Raw genomic sequence first — 23,392 nt, forward strand, 5'->3', positions numbered from 1 at the left:
CAAAGAAAAAGCGCCAATTTCAGGAATTATAGGCTCAGCGACAAAGGCATGAATTGTACAACAAATGAAATGACCTCTAAAAAGGAAGCCTCATTTAATCAACCTCCAAACATGCTTTATTTGTAAAGAAGGGGACATTTTAATGTTAGTGTCTGAAACCAATGGGCAAGAACTGTGTACATGGAAAAGGAAATAGAGCACAATAAGCAGCTAAGTTCCTTTCTCTGCTACTCTCCACTTCCTTGAACAGGAATAAGACTATTCAATAACTGTAAGTGAACAGACCCTTTAGTGGTGACAGCTGCAGGATCTACAACCTGCTTTGGGTAATGTTTCAGTTTCCTTTAATGTACTTTTTGTGGTATAAAAACAGCTAAATGAAAAGCAATTTACTATGAAGATGATGTTCAATGTAGTACTCTTTGTTTAAATACATGTTTTCAGAAAATATGGCATATGAAAATATGAGTCTAAAAATTATGCTTATGCTATAAGAAGAAGAGGTAACGAAAGAAGCCAAGACATTCTAGGCAAAAATCTGACAACACTAGATGTAGATTTTCAGACACTTTCATTTACCTAAGAATGGCAACAACAAGAGCTCATTCAGGGAAAAGGCTACTCCTCACAAGTACACTTCAATCCCACAGAGTTCATAAGCTCCATCCTCAGAGACCTACACTAACCTTTTGGTAATGACTTCTGCCTCTGGCCCACCTACTAGGCAGGCAAAGTAAAAATGACAGGCTGACAAAAATGAATATTTCCAAAATATTCACAGAAAAAACTCCAAGATGTACACTAAAAACGTTAACTGTTGTTAATTCTACCTGACTGGGTTGTAATTTCTATTTTCCTCTTTGCGCTTTCAGGTTATTTTTGTAACCACCCCCCACCAAAAAAAAAAAAAATTACAATAAATGTTATAAAAATGTACAAACCCAATCTAAACAAATCAGGTGGAAAAATGAAATCCACTTCGAATATATATAGAAATGTTTAGAAATTAATATATTACAAGTTCCTAGATGGTAGGAATTCTTTCCACATCATTCTATCCACATATTCTTTATATTTTTTATATCTACTTTATAGATATAAAAGATATACTTTTATATCTAATTTATATCTTTATATTCTTTATATCTACATATTCTTTATATTTTCTTACTACAGCACCACACACATTTAACAAATGATTTTACTGATCCTGAAGGTAATGTTTCTGCAAAATAATAAACTATCCTTGACACTCAGCTTTTGCCTGACCATTTCTGATAATGGGCAACTATGTCTTAAGGTATTTTGCTCAACTATTAAGAAAACTCTCTGAAGATTTCTTGGTTATGAGCTGGAATCTGTCTCAGTTTATTTAATCTTAGCTTTGCCTTCTGCAGGATCTATGGATGACAGCCTGTCCAAGGACTGTTTTCTTTTTTTTTTGGAGATAGGTTATTGATGTCACCCAGGCTAGAATGCAGGGGCACCATCACTGCTCACTGCAGCCTCAACCCTCCAGGCTCAAGTGAGCCTCCTACTTCAGCCTCCCAAGTAGCTAGGACTACAGGCGTGTGCCACTACACCTGGCTAATTTTTAGGTATTTTTGTAGAGATGGGGTCTTGCTATATTGCCCAGGCTGGTCTCAAACTCCTGGTGTTAAGCAATCCTCCTGCATCAGCCTCCCAAGTGCTGGAATTACAGGCGTGAGCCACCAGGTCTGGCTCTGTCCAAGAATTAGCATACACTTAGGTCCTTTAGCCATTCTTAATATAATCAAATTACCCAATCCCATGCTAGAAGGTTTTTAGGAAATTAATGCTTCTCTCAAGATGTTCATGTGTTTTATGCCCTTCTGTTCATTAATTTTCCAAAGATAGGGTCGTCTTTAGTGTTTCCACCATAAATCAGGCACAGGACTTGGCACACACTTGCTCAATAACTATTCATTGAGTGAATGTGGTCAACAGGTTTGTGTATATATATATTTCATACTTGATCTGAGCAGCAAAAAATACAGTGAAACTCTGTACTAATAAAAAATAATCTTTTTGGGCAAACACCTTGATCCCTAATCATCTTTCATTATTTTGTAGAGAAGAGAATTTGATTTTTGAGGATGAGTGGGAAGAGGTCATATAATTTACTTCTCTCCTGATTTCTAGTAAATTTCCTTGCACACTACATTTACGTTAGGAACCAAATTCCTTGTGGAGAATTATTAGTCAGTCCCTACATGCCCTGTCCCCAATCTCTCAACCCCAAGATACCAACTCCAGCAAAACCTTGTTTTTAAGTAGAACACAAATTGGTGATTAATATAGGACATAAAGCCCATCACGAAGCGATAATGGCAGTAATGTCTTAACAGGTAAGGAATGAATAATTATAAAAGCAAATAACAACAGAAACTTATACCATCAATGCAACTCAACACAGATGGAATCAGTTCTGCAACTTCTGTTACAATACCCTGGTCTTCAAAAAATCTTCATATAAATAAGATGGCAATTATTATACATGCAATCACTCAGCAAATTACTCAAACATGGGGATCATACACTGTACCTTTCTTTCTTCCATCTTACTGCTGACCACATGCCACTTCTGCTCTAAAAGTGCTACACTCTGTTCTGTCTTGGAGCCAGACCCAGAGTCGTCACGGCTTAGAAGCATGAGTCTGCCCTTGTCAAGTAGTTGATTATAAGTCTCTTCCTTGGCTTTCAGCTGGGAATAGAGTTCCTACAAGAAAAGGCAGGAAAGATATCAATTCTACGAATTCTCTGGAAGACACCTACATATAGATTCTGTAGCAGAGTCTGGGAAAGTCCAGGAAGGGCTCATCTTGATTACAAGCCATTCTTTTGGATTCAGTTCATGTGCTGAGCCATAAGGGAATGAAACCCACTATACTTAATAATAAAATTAATTGTAATAACTAAATACCGATTACTTAGAATTCATTTGTATTAAAATGTAAATATTAACATATTTTACTAAATAACAAGTGACAAATTAAAATATTAAAATAATTTTATCACCCATAGAAGAAAAACTTTTTTTTTTTGAGATGGAGTCTCACTCTGTCACCCAGGCTGGAGTGCAGTGGCAGTGATCTCGGCTTACGGCAAGCTCCGCCTCCCGGGTTCACACCATTCTCCTGCCTCAGCCTCCTGAGTAGCTGGGACTACAGGCGCCCACCACCACGCCCGGCTAATTTTTTGTATTTTTAGTAGAGACGAGGTTTCACCGTGTTAGCCAGGATGGTCTTGATCTCCTGACCTCAGGATCCACCCACCTCGGCCTCCCAAAGTGCTGGGATTACAGGCGTGAGCCACTGCGCTCGGCCAAGAAAAACATTTTTTAAGGATTAGAGATCCCTCAAAAGACTCCAATAATCTATTTCCCCTTTTCATGAAAAATTTGCCTAGAAATTATGTTGCTTTTTGTTCTAGCATGCATTCTTGAAATACTGTCGGTAACTATTTGATTTCCCTAAACCCCCCTTGAGTAGTTTCCTTCTTAAGTGAAAACACATCTGTGTTGTATATTTGTCTTCTTGATGCTGTCATCTTCAAGTCAATATATGTGTGCCAGTAAAGCTGATTAACTCAAAATTTCCAGCTAACCTTCCCTGTCACTACTGCTGCCTACTGTAAGGTATTGGAAGCCTGTAACAGGCAGCAATCCCCAAAGGTTATACTATATGTTTGATAAAAATGCACTACTTCGTAGATTTCCAGATACATATTAATTATGACTGTGAACTTGGAAAGGAGCTAGTGAATATGGGATGCTTATGCTCAATTTCAAAAAATTGCTATTACCATATGTGTATCAAGCTGTTCCCTAGCAGTTTCAGGAAGTCCTCCTGTGGGCTTAGATGCAGAAAGCTGGCTCTCCATTCTAGTAAGTTCCAAGAGGAAATCTTCAATTTCACTGTGGAAGCCCTGGGCCTTTTGAGAAAAAGATATATCAACCATGTCAGTAGTCATTTCTCAGCTTTAAAAGTCAACTTTCCAAATGATATGAGGAGTTTATCTTGAGGAAGGAATTTTCGGCTGCTCTCTGGCAAAGCTGTTCTGTTGCTAGATTAGCATGGGGCCAATATTATTGCTAGAATCTAGCAGAATCCTTCAGACCTCACTGTAACATATTATAAATGCCTGATACGATCAGATGAATTGACTATATGATTAAGGTACTGTTGAATAGGGAGAGACCTGACTTGATCCAAGAAAAAAAGGGAATCTGTTATAGTGAAGATCTGCTAACTTTGAATGTGAATAAAGAGACTGAGCTAGAAATGAATTCAGAAAAGAACTACCCAATCAAAAGCTGCTCTTTCCAGATAAGTTACAGCACAGTATTAACCTTCCCCTCAAGACATAAGGGATTCTTTGCTTTTCAAATTGATCTCTTCTCTCTGACTTAGATAGGCTTTCTGTTATCTGTATAGCTCTTCCTACCTTACTTGGATGTCACATGTACCTGCTGCAGAGTTGACTGAAGCTGCTGCTCCCTCTCCTCTGTTTTCTGTAACACTGACTCCCAGCATTGGTTCATGGTTTCCAAACGGCTCCTTAAGCTGCTGGCATCATCTCCAGCACTGGATTCAAGAAGCTCATTGCCAGCTTTGTTGACTGTTTCCACTGTGGCTTGATGAGCCAAAACATCATTTTTTAGGACCTAAAACATGTTGAACAACATAATTTATCTCTATGGATATCATCTAACTTGGTTCTCTAAGATATACACAACATTCAAAGGCTGCTGGTGGCAGCATCTGGTCTCAAATCAATAGGGTTAGAGATGAAAAAATGAAAATACTTACATGGTGCTTTGCGAGCTCAACTTCAATGACTTTTGGGTCTCCACTTATTGGTCTCTGAGCATCTAACAACTCTTCAGTATGAGTCAGCCAACTCATTAGTTCCTCTAAGGCATGCTGGAACTGACCAAGGGCCAACAGAGCCCCTTCTAGTTTGTGCTACTCAGGAAAAGACAGAAAGGGAACATTCAATAGGAAATTAGAAAAGAACGGAGAGTAGTTCACTGATGTCATCTACCACCTGCCTTACCTGTCGGTGGGCAATTTTCTCACCCAGGTTCTCCCAGAGGTGTTTGAGTTCTGTCAGTGGTTCTCGTATAATGTCTCTGTCCGTCTCATCAGTAGCTTTCTTTAACATCAGTTCACCCTGGTGATTAAGCTTCTCCATCTCAATTTGCTGTTGGTAAACTTCTACTTTGAACTCCTGTCAAAGACACACTCAATGTTAACATCAAATCAAGCCTTTAAAAACTAAAATAAAACAATTCTTCTTCAAAAGCTATACCCAGATACAAACCTTCATTTCATTTAACTGATCTTTAACAGTATTGAGGTCAGTGCCAACAGGGGGCATGGTGCAGAGTTTAATCACAGTGTTATCTAGCCAGTCAAACATAGCCTAGAACAAAAGACAAGTAAACAGTCAAAAACAACCAGAAGAATTTGGGAGAGAATTAGCATTATCTCTGCTAACATAAGAAGACATAAATCAATCAAAGCACCTTGTGCTGTTTGTGATTTTAGGTAAGGGGCACAGATAAAGAATAATGATCTTTATTAATAATATGGTGATTTAATAATGGAGCCAACATTATCAAGATAATGTTCAAAATAAACTACAATTTGGAAATACTAAATTTGAATAAAAGTGAAGATTTTTCAATCCCAGCTAGCAAGCTCATGATGTTCTGAAGCAACTGTGCCAAACTGTGCTTGAAGATAACCTGGGTTTGGAACCTCTGGCAAGCAATGACTTTCACAGTAAGGCCAGCTTCACAACGTAGCTGGATGAATCTATGATGAGCAAGCAATGATAAACATGGCAGGAAGAGTAAGAATTCAGACAGATGTCGCTACTTTTTTCACTGCAAGTGGGGAACTTTGGCTAAATTTGTGGAAACACCACCATCTTAGGTCTGCAGTCCTGTGAAGGTGATCCACTTTTGTGCTTAATTCCAAAAATGACAAAAATGGCAAAAAACAGAACCTGTATTTCCTTGGTGGTCACCTCCTGGCCTCTCACCTGAAGAGTGTCCTGATACTGCACAGCAGCTTGCATAGCATCCTCAAGTTTTTCTAGCCTCTCTTTCCATGTTTTGTTTAAGTTCTCCCAAGCATTATTCATCTAGGGGAAAAACATTCAATCAGATTCTTCAATCAATACCACTCTTCAGTCTGTGCCCACTAATGTTCTAACTGAGTGCCTCATCCATTTCTCCACACCTCATCAATGCTCTTCCTCACTTCAGGCTTCTCAGTTTCTCCACAGGCAAAAATCAAATCTGCTCCAAGGATCCGAATAAACTCCAGCTCTTCATGCAGACCATCTGTCTCTTCCTTAATAGTCTACATGTAAACGAACAGAATATAAGCCAAAATAGAAAACAGAACAGAACTTACCAAACTTTGCAAATGTGATTTATACCCCATCAATAGCAGATGCTCAACATAACTGTCAATTTCACTTATGTGGACACTAAAGCTTCAGACTCTACATGGTTATTTTTCATATATACAAAATATATATTACATATAGGTATATGTATATATAAAATAGTATAGAAAAGGTATGGTGAGGTTCAATAATTTACCAAAGGTTCACCCCTTCCTGCCTCCAAAGAAATTATAATCAACAGCTAGAAGTCTATTACAGAGAAACATATCAAGGGTAAAATAACACAGTACAAGTCACAAATTTAAGTGCTGACAATAGAGTATAACAGAAGTGCTGAGGTCTATGATCTTGAAAAAACTCTGTGCCAGATCCTAAAAATTGGCTCATGTATTGGTATTGACCCAAGGTGGGGAGGGAAAGAATTTCTCTATGAAAAAATAGCTGAAATAAAAGTAAGAAATTAGAGAAATAATATCAAGATAGGCTTGGCTTATGCTAAATGGACAATATGAGGTAAGAAATGTTGTTGGTAAAAAAGAGACTCCTGGGCCAGGTGCAGTGTCTCACGCCTGTAATCCCAGGACTTTGGGAGGCCGAGGCTGGAGGATTGCTTGAGCCCAGGAGTTCTGGACAAGCCTGGGCAACATGGTGAAACCCCATCTCTATAAAACATAAAAAAATTAGCCAGGCATGGTGGCATATGACACAGCTACTAGGGAAGCTGAGGTGGCTGGATTGCTTGAGCCTGGGAGGTGGATGTTGCAGTGAACCAAGATCATGCCACTGCAATCCAGCCTGGGTGACCCAGTGAGACCCTGTCTCCAAAAAAAAAAAAAAAAAAAAAGAAAAGAAAAGAAAAATAGCACCAAAAACTAGAAAAAAGTATGTCAAAGTAACAACTGTTATCTCTAGATAATGAGTCCAAAATTGATTTTTATTTTCTACCATCTATTTTTCTACATTTAAGAAATGTAATATAATGAGCAGGTTTTTTTCAATTGGAGAATGTCTCACTTAAAAAGAAACTTTAGGCCTGGAGTGGTGGCTCATGCCTGTAATCCCAGCACTTTGGGAGGCCAAGGTGGGTGGATCACCTGAGGTCAGGAGTTCAGAACCACTCTGGTCAACATGGGGAAACCCTGTCTCTACTAAAAATACAAAAATTAGCCAGGCATGGTGGCACATGCCTGTAATCCCAGCTATTCAAGAGGCTGAGGCAGGAGAACCACTTGAACCTGGAAGGCGGAGGTTGCAGTGAGTCAAGATCATGCCATTGCACTCCAGCCTTGGGGACAAGAGCAAAAAACAAAAACAAAAACAAAAACCTTTAAGGTACTCAGCCTGGCTAAGCAGTTAACATACCTCACTTTGATTTGATAAAGTGCTTTTTCTAGAGGACAGACACCTAAGAAAAAGGGTTTTGTTTCCTTCTTACCTCAGCAGCTTCAACCTGTTGTTTGATGATGGAAGGATCAATGCCTGGGCTTTCCAAGTCATGGACAATATCCTGGGTGTCTTTGATGGTGGTCAGGAGAGCTGCCATGTCATACCAGAACTTCTCTGCTAATTCAAGGACATCAAGAAATTTGATTTCTCGCTCTTCAGCCCGAGCTTTGATGTCCTCCCAGAAGAATACCATTTGATCCAATTTATCCTGGATTTCTGAGGAGGTTAAAAAAAGAGATATGAATAGGACTTCCCGAAGAGCCTGAAATTGGTCTATTCAGAAATTCCATGTAACTCTGACCTTTTCAATGAAACTATTTTTTAAAAAAATGCTAAGCATTTATAACTAAAGGATAATTTTCTATTTTAGTTTTACTATTATTTCTTTTTCTTTTTTTTTTTTTTTGGAGACAGAGTCTCGCTCTTGTTGCCCACGCTGGAGTGCAGTGGCGCAATCTTGGCTCACTGCAACCTCTGCCTCCCAGGTTCCAGAGATTCTCCTGCCTCAGCCTCCCAAGTAGCTAGGATAACAGGCATGTGCCACCATGCCCAGCTAATTTTTGTATTTTTGGTAGAGTCGGGGTTTCACCGTGTTGGCCAGGCTGGTCTCGAACTCCTGACCTCAGGTATCCACCCGCCTTGGCCTCCCAAAGTGCTTGGATTATCAGCATGAGCCACCACACCCGGCCTATTATTTATTTATTTATTTTTTTTTAGAGAGAGGGAATTTCACTCTGTCACCCAGGCTGGAGTGCAGTGGTGTGATCTTGGCTCACTGCAACCTCTGCCTCCCAGGTTCAAGTGATTCTCCTGCCTCAGCCTCCTGAGTAGCTGGGATTACAGGCGCATGCCACCACGCCCAGCTAATTCTTGTATTTTTACAAAATTTCACTATGTTGGCCAGGCTGGTCTTGAACTGCTGGCCTCAAGTGATCTGCCCACCTCAGCCTCCCAAAGTGCTGGGATTATAGGCATGAGCCACTGCGGGTGGCTCCGGCCTATTATTTATATACTAGCGTTTTCCTCTTACATTGGTCTCCCACATACAGGGATCACAGAAGTAATCCAGAAATGAGCTATCATCTACTATAAAGGTAGTGCTAAGATACAAAACCCCTAACTTACAAAAGGGCTAAGATGAGAACTCTTGTTTCCAGTGTTCTGTGTTAAACTTGTATGTTTCCCATGGAAAGTGTTACAAAAGGTAGCTATGTTCTACCCACTATTGATACTGTAGTTTACTCACGTTAGGGGTTAAAGGAGCTTTTGTTTCCTGGCCTGGGAATCTAACTACCAATTGTAACCTTGTTTCAATGGGGAAATGTGTTCTGAATTCCAAATGATTTTCCAGTGACTTTCTGGAATACTCATTACTGGGGACTGCCTTTACATTCAAAGAAATAAATAAATCTGGTGGGATGCTGAAGATAACCACAGCCTAGAATTTATTCTGTTGATTTTTAAAAATAATGACAATCATCAAGCACCTTTTGCAGCCAGATCCTTGTCTGCTCCCTGAGATCGTCCAATGAGCTCCTCTCCACGGCGCTTCAAGGCCTCAAAGGATGGCTGCAGTTTTTCTAGCTCCACGGTGGCACTCTTATTGTCACTGATGCACTCTCTGATCTTGTCTACTTCAGCAGGGATCAGTGGTGGCATACGCAGGCGAGAGGAAAGATTCTCCAGTGTCTCCAACATAGGCTCAATTTTATCATGAAACTAAACAAATGTTGGAACATTACCATCACAGCATACCTCATCACTCTTCTTGGAGAAGTGTTAGGGAATAAGGACAAGATATTATCCTACTACTGTTTAGGATAACCTGTGCTCAGTCTAGCCCAATGGCTATTAAGTGTTGAGTTTGGTTAAGAAACTGTTTTGGGCCAGGGGCGGTGGCTCACACCTGTAATCCCAGCACTTTGGGAGGCTGAGGTGTGTGGATCACCTGAGGTCAGGAGTTCAAGACCAGCCTGGCCAACATGGTGAAATGCCGTCCCTACTAAAAATACAAAAAATTAGCCGGGCGTGGTGGCGCGCGCCCGTAGTCCCAGCTACTAGGGAGGCTGAGGCATGACAATCACTTGAACCCGAGAGGCAGAGGTTGCAGTGAGCTGAGATAGCACCACTGCACTCCAGCCTGGGCGACAGAGTAAGACTCTGTCTAAAAGAAAAAGAAAAAGAAAAAGAAAACAACAACAACAACAAAACTGTTTTGGGCATATACAGAGCTGGCCCATTAGAAAAAAAAAAAGCCAATATTTATTTTAAGAATCTAAATATATGAATATACTAGAAACCAATTCAAATCTTTAGTGCTGCCACAATATTTCTCCTATTCCAACTAATGTAACAAAAAAGGGACAAGACTATGAAACTGCTGAGAGTCAGTATGTCAACATCTGAGATGACAGTTGCATGCAACAGACTAGACCAACAAGTTAGATGCCCTCCACCAGCTGTGTAAATGGATGGGAAACTTAATATGCTACACGACTTGTAGTTTAAAAGTAACATGGCATGCAGTTTAACGACCCACCTTATGGAACAATAAGAGAGAAAAAATGTTGGAATAATGAAAGGTAATTAAGGAAGACCAAATCTAACCTTATTCTTGAAGAATTATTACCTTCCCACTTTTCTGTTACTTTGAATAACATGACTACAACTGAAAAGTTCTCATTAAAATTTGATGCAGAGAGGAGAGAAAAGAGCAAAACAGATAAGCATGCCTCCTAAGAAAAATCTATCTCAAACCAACTCTGGTTTTAGTTAAAGAAAGGCTTATCAATTTCAAGTGTCCTATAGAAAAAACATGGTGGGATTCCTTAACAACATTACTTCCCATCACTCTCTCACTTCTAGGTTTCACCCCAAATGAAATTGGCATAATAAACTGCACTAATTAAATTTATTCCACTAAAGTTAAGGGAAATTCCCTTACAGGTAATGACCTCAATTTTCAGCATTATAAGAACACCCTAGTCCCAATGGGGATGGGTACCTTACCTCTGTAATCTGTAATGGTGGGCGCAGTCAACACAACAATGAAATGTGACGATGTGGGGAAGACAGGAGCAGGCAGCAACAACACAAAGTAACACATTCCACAATGTGAGTGAGAGATGGGACGGAAGGTGGGGGGAGAAACTTGAGTAAGTACAAATATTAACCAAGAATACTGACTAAACATAGGAATAAAATACCCAGACATGACAACAGTACCACTAAGAGTAATATATTAGTTGAAAGTATGTAGTTACATGCTTTAAATCCCTCTGCTGGTTTATGCTTCTCTTTGGCTCTTACTACTCCTTACTCAAGCATCTTAAACTATGAGTTAGCTGGTTGCTTAAGAAAACTAATGTGCTGTTGCTCTAAAGCAAAAAAGTAACAGGTTCAATAAGTACTTTTTTGAGGCAGTCACTGCTTTTGAATCTGCAAGGTAAATTTATCCAAAATCATCTGCTAAAGGATCATCACAACATAAAGTTTTCAGAGAAACCATCAACAGACAATATATACCAGCCAAGACTCATTTCACTCTCCTTAGAATGTCAGTATGCCAATGTTCCTTGGAATAAAAATGGAGATAGGCTAAGCTTTCTGTTCTATCTACCGATCACGTATTAACATGCTGGTCTGGACATTCCTGAGCACAGAGACATACCTGATACAGAGACCTCTTGTTTAGAACAGTAGACAATTCAAGGTTATGAGTGTCAGACACACACATACCTGTGTGGACTGGGACACGGCTTCATCCAGAGCCAGGGCTCGCTGGCGCACCTCCTCCTTTATTTGGGCATACATGTTTTCTGCTTTCTGGTATTTTTCTTCCACCATTTCCCCTTCCTCAGGGTTTAATTCCTTTAGTTGTGGGCCTATCTTTAGTAGTTTGTCAATATGAGGTTTGTGTTCAGCAATAGATTCCCTTAATTGCTAGGTAAAAAAAGAATTAAACCATAATGAGTACTTTTATACCAGTTTACTTATTTAGATACTTTGATCAGAGCTAACATCAACTTTAAGAGGAACAAACAAAATTGTTAAAAACCAGCAAGGCCCAGCATCTCACCATTTGTGTGGGAACAGAAAAACACCTAAGTCTTAGGTTCTGACATTACCCAATTTAATTTTTGAAAGTCAGTTCTGATGTCTCATCACCCTAGCAGCCTTCCTGGAAACATCCTCTCTTCTCTTCCCCTACCACCTGTGTCATACAAGTCTACTCCACACTCTTCTGTAATCATAAGTACTTCTATGTACTCTATTTTACTCTACATGGTTTAATAATTGTCTACCTCCCCAGACTGAGATACCAAGCTGGATAAGCTATGAATAGCAACATTTTTGGCAATCCAACCACTCCTTGACTTTACTGCTGACTACGTCCAGTTTATACACTTCCACTTATAGGAATAGCAATAAGCACAAGCCATAAACCAGAAATAAACATTTTGAAGTGTCATTAACTATACAGAGCAAATGTTTTTTGACATTACCTCATGGCTTTCACTCCAGTTGGTGCCTAACTAAGTAGAAAGTACCGTCCAACCATACCTTGAGTGTAACAACACCCTATTATCCCCGGAAATATTTTAAATTCCATTGATTTTTAGTAAGTTCTTTCTTTAGCTCTGTCATTCTAAGGTTCTCGACATCTCTATAATCTTAGTGTTTAATCAATTGATATTAAACAACCAAGGAAATAATTCAGATTATATATTATGAAAGGAATTCTACCTGATTAAGAATTAACTTAGTAACACAGAACTTGCACCTATAGACACTAACAAATGTTGTTTTTTAAATAAATTATAGAGACCATTTTAGAACAATAAAATGAAACTTGGCATGCTCCTTACCCTCATTTCCTCTTGTTGCTGCCTGAGCTGCTCATGATCAATGGCTGGAGGGGGTAACTGTGCTATTAGTGCCCGAGTTTCCTCAATCCAGGGGCTGAGCTCTTCATAAGTTTCCCAAAACTGGTTTACTAAGACCTGGGCCCGCTCTAGGCGGGCATAACGCTCTGAATTGAGTAGACTAATGGCTTCATATTCCTGTATTAGAGACTCTGTCTTTTCCTATGTGAGTAAAAAAAAAAAAAAAAAGGATAAGTATTACTATTATAAACTCTTAAGAAAAAAAGTAGGTATATATACATTAAAAAGTCTAAAAGAATACATAACTAAATTATTTTTAAATATCAGTAAAGATTACAAGTGATTTTTATTTTCTTCTTCATACTTATCTGAAATTTTCTAATTTTCCTATCATACATATATTTTATTTCTATAATTTTTAAAAGATAAAAGTTTAAAAAGCAGTAAAATAGTATAAGAAAAACACAGCAAAATTAACCTTTCAGTAATGATACACAACCTTAGATATAGCATTATTATTACTATATGTTTTTGAGACAGAGTCTCACTCTGTCACCTAGGCTGGAGTGCACTGGCGCGATCTCAGCTCACTGTAACCTCCGCCTCCTGGGTTCAAGGGATTCTCCTGCCTCAGCTTCCCAAGTAGCTGGGATTACAGGTTCCCACTGCCACATCCAGCTAATTTTTGTATTTTTAGTAGAGACAGGGTTTCTCCATGTTGGCCAGGCTGGTCTCGAACTCCTGACCTCAGGTGATCTGCCCACCTTGGCCTCCCAATGTGCTGGGATTACAGGCGTGAGCCACCGTGCCTGGCCAATATACCATTATAATGGATCAGTTTAAAACTGAACATCTAAGGGGCTACGATGGAATCTTTGCCTATCAAGTTTTGCCTGTCATTTTTCTTCTGATTAAAAAAAAGTCTCCAGAAACCTGCCATTTATGCTTCAAATGTTTAGGATGAGTAGCTCAGTCAGTTTATGAATATTTCTGAGGAAACTGTGCTTAAACATATCCTTTATGAAACAAAACAAAATGAAATGAAAAAACTTGTCTACAAACCATCTTGACCAATCCTTTTAAAACTAGGTATGACCTTTTAGAAGGATATAATGAAGGAATTAATATCTGCATATGGTTCTGAAAAAAATCTACCATAAATACCTTGAAAAGTAACTCAAAGCTTGCTCCCTGTGGAGTGAGGATAAGTAGCAATTCCCCTGTTATAAAGAAGATGGATTTGCAATATATTTCACATTATATAGGATGGCTGTTTTAAACATTTGTGGACACAGGGTTAAGATTCTGAATTCCCCAGAACATCAAGCTGGACTTTAATAACAATCATAAGAAAAGTCCAGGAGGGAAAAAGCCTTAAACCATCATTTCACAATTGTGCTTCTAATTCACCATGATAAAAACAGGAACAATATGGCAAATAAATAAATGTAATTCACCTGTAATACAGTTTTTTGCTCCTCCCCACATGTGCCAAAGATTTCACTACGGTGACTGAAGAGTTCATCCATTGAATCTTTGTGTCGAATAATGTCAATGGAGAAAGCCTTTGAAAAGTAAACTGTAGTTAAGAAGTAAAAAGACCCTTTTCCTGTTATTACTAAAGGTTAAGACAAAATCTATGAAAAAGCCACATCAAAAATTGTTCTTATACAGTTTGACACTTTGCCTATCCAACATCTTCTCTAGCTTATCTTTTTAGTAGCTTACAAAAATTTCTATCAAGGAAATTGCTAATTATGGATTAATGGGCCTATTTTTCCTTTCTCACAAAGCAAAAAAAAAAAATTCTTCCTCATCTCAACCAAATACATAGAAAATTAATTTCTATTTACCATCATGCCACTAAATTATTCCACTTGACATGGGATAGTCAGAAACTCTCCTAGTCACTCTAAGTTACTGATGATTCTATTAGCTCAGGAAAGAGTGGGCACGTACCTTCTGTACCTGAAGCTGAGCTGTGGTCTGGTCCTGTTCCAGGCGAATTGGACCCAGAGCCATCAGTTTCCGTTTTGTTTCAGCAACCCAAGCTAATTCTGCATCGGCAGCTTGCTCATACTAATAGACGTATTAAAGAAAAATAAACAAATTATATACAGCCAAGTCTCCACATAACTGCAATTTATTCAACACAGCAAGGCCTGGATTTTCAGAAATACAGTTTATATCTCACAAAGTAGAGTCAAAACTGGGAAGAATTTCATAAAATCACAAATCAAGATGCAAACAAGTTAAAACTGACCATATTTCAATTTCTTTAAAATAAGTTACAGAACTCAGTTTCTACAGCTAGAAATAACAGATATCAATCCCCTTCAAAAGAAATATGCCCTAATCAGTGTTTTTATGAGACTACACTCTTCCTGCCATTGCTCTTTCCTACCCAGACATGAAACAGTAGTAGGTTTAGTCAGATGTTTAAATATAAACCTAATATGGCAGTAGACAGCTGAGTCAAGTTAACTCGGAAGTGCCCGCTTAGCTGAAGCAGCATAAGACCCCAAAAGAACAACACATTTTTAAATGATTATGTAATAACGAAAACCAAGAACATGTTCTACGTGACTGTTAGTTTCATGAGGGCTCCCCAATCCTCCATCCTTCCCTGCCCCCTCAGAGACAGGGTCTGATTCTGTTGCCCAGGCTGGAGTGCAGTAGCACAATCATAGCTCACTGCAGCCTCTAACTCCTAGGCGCGAGTGATCCTTTCACCTCAGCCTCTCTAATAGCTAGGACTACACAGGCAATTGCCACCATGATCGGCTAATTTTTAAATATTTCTGTAGAGATGGTGTCTTGTTATGTTGCCCAGGCTGGTCTTGAACTCTTGGCCTCAAGGGATTCTCCTGCCTTAGCCTCCCGAAGTGCTGGGACTACAGGTGTGAGCCCAGTCTCCTATGCCTGACCTCTCCAGTCTTTTATCTCTTCCTCTTCAACTTGGCCAATATACACTTACATTTAAAAATACGCTTCTCCCAAGCACAATACATTTCATATTGAAATATCTGGCCAAGATAAGGGATAACTCTAAAGACACACTGGGGATATACCTGGACTCAAAGCAAATTTGTGTGGTTCAAAAAGCATACGTTCATCACTATGATCCTAAGGAGTTATATTAACTTATTTTTTGTACTACGGCACATTAAGAGGTGTGTATCCAGCTACACAAAAGAACAAATGATTTTTTTCCAGAAAGTAGGAAGGAAAAAAGATCAAGGGAAATATGACACCTGTGTTTACTGAGAAGGTTCTATTTTAGATAGCTCTGCTATTTTGGTTTGCATATTTGATAGTAATTATAGTTCTTGATTCCTTCCCCCTCTTCCATCTAATGCTAAAAGAGTTAATTATGTCAAACTAAGATTGTGGTGCATTTGGACCTTTTGAATCTAGATATTATCTACTCCCATCACCATCAGCCTTCTTAGCAGGGCATTAGCTAAGAAAAGGCCTCATGTAGACTCTTCTCCAAGTACTTCTCTACTCAAAGGGGTCAAGTATTTTGGTCAAATTCTGGATCCATCCTCACAAACTTCTACCCAATCATTTCCCATCAATGAAACATATTTATTCCACCAGATTTAGCTTGAGCCCATTCTTATTTCTGAGTCTGTATTTATGTGGGTCATAGTACTGTATCTCACACATCAATACTGTCTAAAATATTAATGCAGAGGTATTATAAACATTACCTGTTGTGATCTCTGAATAGCAGCATCAATTTCATCCACCCTTTGTCCAATAGTGTCACTGACTAGTTTGTACTGCTCGTTAGCATCGGACACAAGTTTATCCAGCCCTTCTCTGGCTCTCCAGGGCACCAGCTCTAAGAGAGCACGGCTCACCTCATTCACTGTGTCCAACACCAGCCTGTGCTCCATGACCTCCTTCTTTAATTCCTAAGGAGGGAAAAGAGTTTTCAGGCCATACCTTGCTAAATAAAGCACATCAGCAACTGTGCTGGGTGGAAATTGCTATCTCTACCACACATCCCAGCAGGACTCTGACCTCCTTCCTTCAGTTATTTTTTTCTCATCTCAGATTTTTCAATCATTCTGAAGCCTGACTTTAGACTTCATTGTTGCTTGCTTAGAACTGTCTGTAAGACTTTTTGAGCCACATTGTCTCTGGGTAAAACAACTAATACTTCTTTCATCTCCTTACTTCAACAGAAATGATAAATAATGCTTTAACCAAAGGCTCAGTATTTAACCTAACAAGTACCTATACAATATTTCTATGCATCTAGAACTATACTAGATCCTGCAGAGAAATCAAATAAAACCATGAAGCACTCTTTAGAGAATAAATAATAGAGGTTAAAATGTTACAAAGTAAACTTGATTCAACTTCTTTCTTCTTCATAACATATGTGTAACATATATGTCTTTATGTCAAATCTTACTGTCCATGAGTAAACAAGAAAGGGGGCACATATTTTTAGTTTATATTTAAGGTAAAGGTTGATAAAGCTTAAGGATTCTGACAAAGAGGAAGCCTTTTTTTCTTTTTATGGTAAAATAACAGCTCACCTTCTGTCTCTGCTGAAACTGGGGTATCTGTTCCCCTGTGGGAGACTGTCCTCCACTGGTTGCCAGCTCCTCCTCCACCTCCCTCAGCCACCCGGTCAGTTCCTCATAAGTAGACTGGAACTTGGTGGCCAGTTGCCGGGCTTGCTCTAAAGTTCTGAGGGCCTTGGAGCTAGTAACTGTGATGTCTGCGTAACGAGTCTTTATACCATCTAGTTTTTCCTGGATAAGTAACACCTCCTCACCTATGGAAGATAGCACACAATTACTCATATTTAAGAGATCTAGGAATGAGGAGTCTCTGATCCCCTTTCTTCAAATCAGAGCTTTAATTTCATAGACGCTCTCTCTCTCTCTCTGTGGTAATGATTTCACCTATCCCATACTAAGGGCAAATGGGAAATAAAATAAACTTTCCACTGGATAAAAGAAGCCACTTCTGAATTATTAAAATCTGAGTTCAGCGTCAAGTGTTTCTAGATGTTTCCAGCACCTTTCAGTGCATGTTGGCATTCAAGATACTGAAGGAGAGGAGAAATCATCATCTATAACCAGATGTGAGATAACTTTTTAGTTTTCAAAAGATTTAGCAGGAAACAACCTTCTGGAGCACAGTAGGGAATACAATCAGTGAATACTAAGCTTCTCATATATACATAAAGAAGAGGCTAAGGCAGGGAACTCCTTTCCTTGGGTACATAATTGTCTTTGAGACCGTAGGGGTGCTAACAGACACACTTTTCAAAGTACCTGTGGTTTGTTTTAGAAGAGCCTGACCATTTTTAATAGCTTGATCTACATTCTTCTTTCTATTAACAATTTCTTCATTTAAAGCCTGAAAGGAAAGAATACCATTAATCCTGAAACTGTGGCACTACAAACGAAACAAAATGCGAGACCTTTAAGAGACCAAATTTAAAGTAAAGAGATGAATACTAGTTTAATTTAAACATCAGATATTTGATCCCCTCGTCTTCTCCTTGGTTAGCCCATTGACTATTCAAAATAATTAAATCAGATACCTATAGGCAAGCTTTCCTATGCGCTGGATGAGAAAAACTTAGAATTACATCAGCTTTACCAATCTATTGGTACCAAACCTGAACCCAAGAAAGGCAGAAGTGAAATTGAGCAAAATTGTCTACTGTGTCCAAAATAAGGAATAAACAGAAAGTTCAAGAGAAGAAATTCAGTAAGAACAGACTGACTTAAATCAGAATCCTGGTTAAAAACTCTCTTCATATTTAAAGTTAACGAAGCAAAAGAATCAGACTATTAGAAAAATTACCTATTTTTACTCTCCCAGATTTCATAAAAATGAAATGAAAAAGGCAAACTCTTCTATTAAGATGACACAGAATCCCTGGAATTTGAACAAATCCAGAAATATCCTAAAAGTTTTTAACTGTATGATCAAATCCTGGGCACTACACAGATAGATCTGGTTTTGTTAAAGCATATTATCTTTCATAAAACTGCCCAAATATTTAGAATCTTAGTGACCCATCACCTAATAATGTAAATCATGAGTTGGAGTTCAGATGGCCCCTGACTATACCCTGTACCATCTTCTAGAATTACTGATTTAACTTGTTAAATATAAGTATTTCCATGGACTCATCCAAAAACAGATTAGCAGTCAGCATCAAGTCCACTAACTATGCACTTGTGTATAAAATAAAGTTGAAGTGTTTGTAATGAAGAAAAAAAAATAAATGAAGAGAAACATGAATCAAAATAACAAAATAACAGAATAACATAACCAATAAAAATGGAAACATGAATACCAGGTGGTCAGCGTGCTGTCTGTGCAGGACATCCTGTTTGAAATCCTTTATGAACACCGAACTGAGCTTGTCCTCAACCTCAGCCAGCCAGTTGAGCACCTCCACCTCATCCTCCCCAAACAGCCTAGCATTAGACAGAGCTTGGTCAAGTAGGGCTGCCTTCCGACAACAGCGGTCTTGAATTTCACTGTATCGGGCCTGCAATGAGTCTATCTTTTCTGACAGCACACCCTGTTCTGCAGGAGATGTCAGGGAGGAGAGGGACTGCCCAATTTTGACTGCCTGGTGCACATCTGTTGCATGGTTTTCTATGTCTTCTTCCAGAGCCTGGAAATCCAGATGGAAAAAATGAATAACAGAAACAAAATAAATGAAAAGTAAACACAAAATGATGAATAACAAATGATACAACAAATTAAACAATTTAAAAACTCACCGACTGAAAGGCAAAAATAATATAAAAATTGGGAACAAAAGCTGTTTATTCCGGTGGTAGCCTATCAGTCAATTTCTATTTGTATTTCAAGAATGTGACTTTTCCAATTAATAATCTGACCATATTTTAAGTTAAACCCACAAAACACACATCCTCTAGAATGCTGCAGGCAGTTTACTCATTTCTAGGATTTCTAATTCCAGTTTTCTGTTTTCATTTACTGTAACCACTCCCTACCTTGTGCCGAATGATCTGCTGCTGTATTTTGGCAGTCTGAGTGCCAACAGGTTCTGAGTTAGCAAGCTTTTTCTCTGTGACAGATAAGAAGTCAGAAATAGGCTCAGCTGTCTCATGGAACTGTTTGGCCAGAACCAGGATGTCTTCCAGCTGTTTTTGCCTACACAAATATATAGAACAAGCTGCTCAGGAAAAAAGTCACATTAAAACTGGTAATAGTACTATACTCAGTAAAAGAATAGTCTTTTCCAGGTATAGTTTAAATACCAATAGTAAACAGAACACGCGTTATGTAGCATTTCGATGTTTTAAAGGATTTCACACCATTAACCTTATTCTCATTCTGTCATAACCTTGTAAGGTGGACAGAATAATTATCCCCCATTATAAAAGAATAATTATCCCCCTATTATAAAAGAGAAAGTTCACTCAGAAGGCTTAAAGAAAGATTTGTCCAATCACCTGGTGAGTAGCAACAGTAGAATCAAATCTTCTAATGTTCTCCTTATTTGACACAAATCAAAACAGAATGTAGTATATATATCACCTGAACATCTGACCAAAATAAGGTTTAAAGGAGGCAAAAAGTTGTCTGTTTTCATTCTCTCTGTCACTACTACCTTCATTTATGAGTGAAGATATCTGAAGAGTAAAGACTGTATATTGCCTATGAACTAGAACTCCCTCCCCAACTCCCCAAAATCCAGTCAGGCTTCTGGTAATTTCAAGCCCCAGAACATAACTTTGAATCCAGATTTAAGGCAAAAAAAAACAAAAAAGAAACAAACAAAAAACCTCACGCTGGCTGAATTTGCCAACACAAAAAGCACCCCCCCCCCCAAAAAAAAACCAAACAAAAAAACTACAGACTTTATAGCTCACTTGGAATCTTAACTCTTATTTAATATAAGATCCATAACTAAGCTTGGCTTTTCCTGGGATACATGACTGTCACTGAGACCACAGAGGTGCTAAGAGATGTACTTTCCAAAGTACCTGTGGTTTGTTTTACTCTATAAAATAAAAGCAGCAAATTACAAAGTGAGGAGGAAGTCTGGATATTGGAGATAGCCTGACAAGGAACAGACAAGAAAACAACCACAGAACTGTATTAGCATGCAGATTAATAATGAAAGGTCATGATGTTGTCTTTGAATTACTAAAAACAGACTAAGATATGGCATTTGAAGAGGCCTGGGAGTATATGATGCACTTAAGTTCAGCAAACCTTTACTGAAGACCTAATTTACACCAGGTCCTATGCTAGTTATGTCCTGACAAAGTTATTTTAATAAGAAGTGGTTTAAATAAAAAAAGTTGGCATTTTGATTACTGGAAATTCAATTATGTTTGAATATAAAGAAAAACATATTTTTTAAGTGGCAATCTAAGTCTAAAACTTTCTTTCCTAGTTTGTTTATGCCAGCCTTCAAAATATATCTTCAAGTAATGCAACTAAAACATACAATATTAAAAATTATTATTAAATTTGAATTTCATTTTTTAAAAATTGCCTCTAATTTTTAAGTCTTTCTTACTCATTTGATTTTGGAATCTGAAAATTTGAAGAATTTATTGTAATAAGATTAAAGGTATTTTTAGGGAGAAGAGCTAAAAATAATTTAGAAGCATCAAATATCTACTCTTGTTATTTGTTTCTATTTAAAATATTGGCCCAGAAACTATATTAGGCTTGGAGGATGGAAACAAGTAAAGTAGAAGGAAAGAGTCATAAAAATATGCATTAGATAAACAAACCATGACTTTAAGGAGTTTATGGACCAGGAAGGTAAGTACATAAAATAATGATCATAATACAAGGTACAGATAAAGAGTTATGGCAGTGAAGAGGCAGGAAAAATTATTCCATGATTGAGGAATAAAGGTAAGTTTTATAGAAGAGAGAGAGCTGGACAAAAGCATTTCATGAAAGATGTATTATAACACCATAAAATAAGACACAGGGTTAGGACATTGTCAGAAGATATTAAAGAACAGAATATAGTTTACTTCAGCTATAATATTAAGGAGTGAGAAGAATAGTAGAAGCTAAGAAAGGTAGGTTAGGGTCAAATAGAGGGCTTTGAATGGTGTGTTAAAGAGTTTATATTTTATTTTAAGCACCTTCTTAGCACGGCAGGCAGTGTGTCAGCCTCATAATCTAAAGGTTTTATTCTAACAGGGAGTCAATTAAATATCTCTGAGCTTGAAAAGATATGATTAAAGGCTTATTTCAGAAAGGTTCATCTGCAGCTGGGGGATGGGAAGGGGAAGGCCCCAGGGTTAGTGGTAGAGTGATTAGTGAAGAAGCTATCTCTATACACCTAGTGAGAGCTCGTAAGTCATGAACTGAGGGGAGAGTGGGAATTAGAGAAACAGATGGACAGGAAAGACACTGTAAAGTAAAATAGACAGCATTTAGCATGCTGATCGATGTGGGCACAAAGGAGAAATTAAAAAAAGAAAAGTAAAAATGGAGTCGAAGTTTTAAGCCTAGGAAACTGGAAAGCTAATGGTACCATTACTGGAAATGGACAGAGAGAAAAGAAAATAAGCAGTACAAATCTGGAAATACAAGTAAGTTAAATTCTTTCCATTTTGTTTCTTCCACTAACATAGGCAAGCCATACTTTGCAACTCCGGTAAGGAATAAGCCAAGTCATGGGCAGGTGGACATAAAAAGACTGAAGAGGGAATTATTTGAAGACTGCCATAGGCTACCTAGGAAATGTAAAGGATACAATAACAAATGATCAACTCTCTTATTGATTTCTCATTAGCTGGTATTTAATTTTAAAACTGAGGACTGTATAAAAGTAAAGACATCTATGTGACTTATTAAGCTCAAGTCACAGGATAACTTATAGCTATGAAAAGAGAAAGGGAATATTTCCTTGAAGGAGGAAGATTTGTTGCCTGTCTTTTTGACCATTTATTGAGGTAAGTTCATGCATCTCTTGAATTCCCAGATATTTAACAGAACCACAGACTGGCTCCTAAAGGCAAAAAAAATCTAATATTACTATAAGCTATAGAAAAGAAATATGACACATTTCAATTCCAAGTATCAAAAGCATTATTTATAAATATAAGAGGGGGAAATCTGTTTGAAAAACTCAGAAAATAACTCGGCTGGACTATAGGAGTCTGTGTCTGTCATTTGGAACTATGATTATACTACAGCAGAACAACCACACAGAGCAATGAGTTTTCCAGCTCTCGGAAATTTATGAAGATGCTGGAGACCATTTCCTGAGTGTGATTCTGATTATAAGGATCATCTCTAAAATCTTATCCCATTTCAAATAAAAGCCATTAAACACCTTCCAAAAATCTATATGAATCATCCAAGAACTTATAGTGATAATAAGTCGAAGAAGAACAAAACAAACCTCTGACCCACTCCTCAAAATTCCTTTGATCTTACCTGGCTGCTGCCTTACTGAGTAGTTCAGTCCATCTACTTTCAAGACTCTCCAGCTGTCCAGTGATTTTCTCTCTATCAGCCAGCTCTGCTGACTGGGCTATTCTGCCTCCTTCTGCTTGAAGCATGTCTACTGTGGCCTTTCGATCATCTAGGAGCCGCTGGAGCAACTATTATAA

At 38.2% G+C, this 23,392-nt stretch overlaps 1 protein-coding gene across 35 annotated transcripts in view; it reads right to left on the reverse strand.

Moving 5' to 3' along the window:
• MACF1 (microtubule actin crosslinking factor 1) overlaps window positions 1–23,392 on the reverse strand; it is a 402,950-nt gene that overhangs the window by 39,513 nt on the left and 340,045 nt on the right. For 28 of the 35 annotated variants that reach the window (XM_055095114.2, XM_055095086.2, XM_055095084.2 and 25 more), the window contains 20 exons: window positions 23,217–23,383; window positions 19,790–19,949; window positions 19,117–19,443; window positions 18,080–18,164; window positions 17,333–17,574; window positions 16,493–16,699; window positions 14,736–14,855; window positions 14,234–14,341; window positions 12,759–12,977; window positions 11,629–11,832; window positions 9,378–9,609; window positions 7,880–8,106; window positions 6,273–6,395; window positions 6,073–6,174; window positions 5,347–5,448; window positions 5,080–5,253; window positions 4,833–4,988; window positions 4,490–4,687; window positions 3,826–3,954; window positions 2,567–2,740 (listed from right to left, as the gene is read on the reverse strand). In XM_055095114.2, the coding sequence (XP_054951089.2) occupies window positions 2,567–2,740; window positions 3,826–3,954; window positions 4,490–4,687; window positions 4,833–4,988; window positions 5,080–5,253; window positions 5,347–5,448; window positions 6,073–6,174; window positions 6,273–6,395; window positions 7,880–8,106; window positions 9,378–9,609; window positions 11,629–11,832; window positions 12,759–12,977; window positions 14,234–14,341; window positions 14,736–14,855; window positions 16,493–16,699; window positions 17,333–17,574; window positions 18,080–18,164; window positions 19,117–19,443; window positions 19,790–19,949; window positions 23,217–23,383 (3,456 nt within the window). The remainder of the gene's footprint in view (window positions 1–2,566; window positions 2,741–3,825; window positions 3,955–4,489; window positions 4,688–4,832; window positions 4,989–5,079; window positions 5,254–5,346; window positions 5,449–6,072; window positions 6,175–6,272; window positions 6,396–7,879; window positions 8,107–9,377; window positions 9,610–11,628; window positions 11,833–12,758; window positions 12,978–14,233; window positions 14,342–14,735; window positions 14,856–16,492; window positions 16,700–17,332; window positions 17,575–18,079; window positions 18,165–19,116; window positions 19,444–19,789; window positions 19,950–23,216; window positions 23,384–23,392) is intronic. The other 7 variants (XM_063608601.1, XM_063608606.1, XM_063608582.1 and 4 more) reach the window with 1 other exon arrangement.

The sequence above is a fragment of the Pan paniscus genome, chromosome 1 (assembly GCF_029289425.2).
Source record: "Pan paniscus chromosome 1, NHGRI_mPanPan1-v2.0_pri, whole genome shotgun sequence".
Classification (NCBI taxonomy): domain Eukaryota; kingdom Metazoa; phylum Chordata; class Mammalia; order Primates; family Hominidae; genus Pan; species Pan paniscus.